This window comes from Austrofundulus limnaeus, unplaced genomic scaffold, assembly GCF_001266775.1.
Source record: "Austrofundulus limnaeus strain Quisiro unplaced genomic scaffold, Austrofundulus_limnaeus-1.0 Scaffold945, whole genome shotgun sequence".
Lineage (NCBI taxonomy): Eukaryota > Metazoa > Chordata > Actinopteri > Cyprinodontiformes > Rivulidae > Austrofundulus > Austrofundulus limnaeus.
In genome coordinates this window covers 36844-38827 of record NW_013953347.1, presented here as the reverse complement: position 1 = coordinate 38827, position 1984 = coordinate 36844, and the positions used below count along the sequence as shown (strand labels likewise).

General features: G+C 42.3%; 1 protein-coding gene across 1 annotated transcript in view; it reads left to right on the top strand.

Moving 5' to 3' along the window:
* The window catches only part of arfgap2 (ADP-ribosylation factor GTPase activating protein 2), a gene marked incomplete at its 5' end in the record, with an annotated part of 13525 nt that extends 11868 nt beyond the window's left edge, over positions 1-1657 (top strand). The window contains 3 exon segments of the mRNA XM_014029722.1: positions 210-297; positions 421-539; positions 701-1657. Coding sequence (XP_013885176.1) covers positions 210-297; positions 421-539; positions 701-721 — 228 coding nt within the window.
* Positions 1658-1984: the final 327 nt, after the last annotated feature.

The window sequence follows — 1984 nt, the reverse complement described above, 5'->3', positions numbered from 1 at the left end:
ACTTCAAATTAATTTATTAATGAATAACTTGGATCCCTAATTTATACAGGAATTAAATTAATTCATATCTACTCAAATTCATGTAATTAAGCGTTTTAATGATTTGGATGATTAATCGATTAATTGAAAAAATAATTGACAGATTAATGGATTATTAAAACAATGGTTAGTTGCAGCCGTGCTGATGTTTAACCTGTGTTCTCTGTCAGTACGATGCAAAGACCAAGCTGGAGAGTCTGTCGTCCAGCACCTCCATCAGCTCAGCTGACCTGTTTGGAGACGGAGCCGACCACAAAGGTAGGAACAGCTGATTTATTGAACAGGATCTACTTTCTGCAGCGGAKTGATACTGCTGACGTTTGAGGCTGAATCTGAAGGAAGTTCCTGAGCTGAAACAGGTTTGTTTGTCCTCTTCCTCAGGCTCAGGCTTCGACAGCGTGCTTCCTTCTGGACCGGACATGGCCCAGTTCAAACAGGGGGTGAAGACCGTCGCAGGAAAGATGGCCGTCCTGGCCAACGGCGTGATGAACTCCATTCAGGTGAGACACCTGTGAGTCTGGAGGGTTCGTCTGAGTTCTGAGTGTAGAAGAGGAGGAGCCCCAGGATGATCTTGTTGTTCAGGTCTTACTTCCTGTCACATGACTCTGTGGCGGCCATGTTGAAGAGGGCGTGTCTGACCGTGTTTTGTTTGGGTTCTCAGGATCGTTACGGCTCGTACTGAGCCTGCGCCGACACCTGTTCCGAACCAACGGACCTCCTGACGGACGGAGGAGACGGGACGAGAGGCAGGACAGGCTGCAGGGGGACAGAGTCCTCTGTCCTCCATTAGAGACAGTTTGACTAAAGTGAGACAGTATTTCCTTCTCCCATTCTCATTCACAGAATCCTGACTTTTATTTTCATAACAAGACTTTTCTAAAAGAAGAAAATAAAAAGACGAGCTGTCCACCATGTTTGGTCTTAGATTTTCAAACTGATGTAAGATTTCAATCTTCTATATTTTACTCTGAAGTCGTCGTGTTGATTTGTTTTTGTTCTGTTCAAACCAGCTGCAGGAAGTAGATCCACCTGCTGCTTCTGACCTGATCAACAGTCAGGTTCTGTTCACAGGTCAGAATAAATATCTTACCTGCTGCAGACTTTGAACGTCCTCCATCTGAAGAAAAATGTTTTAAATGTAGCTGAACAGGTTAGCTTCCACTCACGGCCCGTTTTGATAGAAACATTTCAAGTTTAATGTTTTTARAATCAACCACACAGAATTAAAGGATTATTTAAGAGAAAAATAAAAATATCTGTTGAATATCATCAGCTGTACAGTTCAGTTCAGAGAAGCATCTGCAGCAGGTAAGATAATGATTACACCTTTTAAAATGTCAGAACTGGACTTGGTCCAAAAACCCAAACAGTTTGTTTCCAACCTTCATGTGAGTTTGTTTGATTTATCTGCATGAGGAGCTCAGTGTTTCTGAGCAGAACAGAACCAGCACACGTGTTCTGATCGGACCTGCTGACAAAGCAAACAACAGTTCCCTCGGCCCGGCCCGGTCCGGTCCGGTTCCGGCCCGGTCCGAGGACATCCCAAACCACAGGATGGAACTATTTATTTATAGACAACAGAACTGTTCAGTGTGTTTAATAAAGATTGATCAAAGAACTCCAGTGTTGTTTACTGCAACACACACACACACACACACACACACACACACACTGTTTACATGCTGCTGTTTCTGCATGGACCCACATTAAACTGGACCGATCTGTTCTGGTCAGAACCGGTTCTAAATTAATCAAATCATTTTAACACAAATCAAGAGAAAATCAGCAAATCAAAACTTTTATTAAAAAGACAGAATTGCAACATGTCAGGATTAGATTATGACAGGATTAGATTATGACAGGATTAGATTATGTCAGGATTAGATTATGACAGGATTAGATTATGACAGGATTAGATTTTGTCAGGATTAGACAGATTATGTCA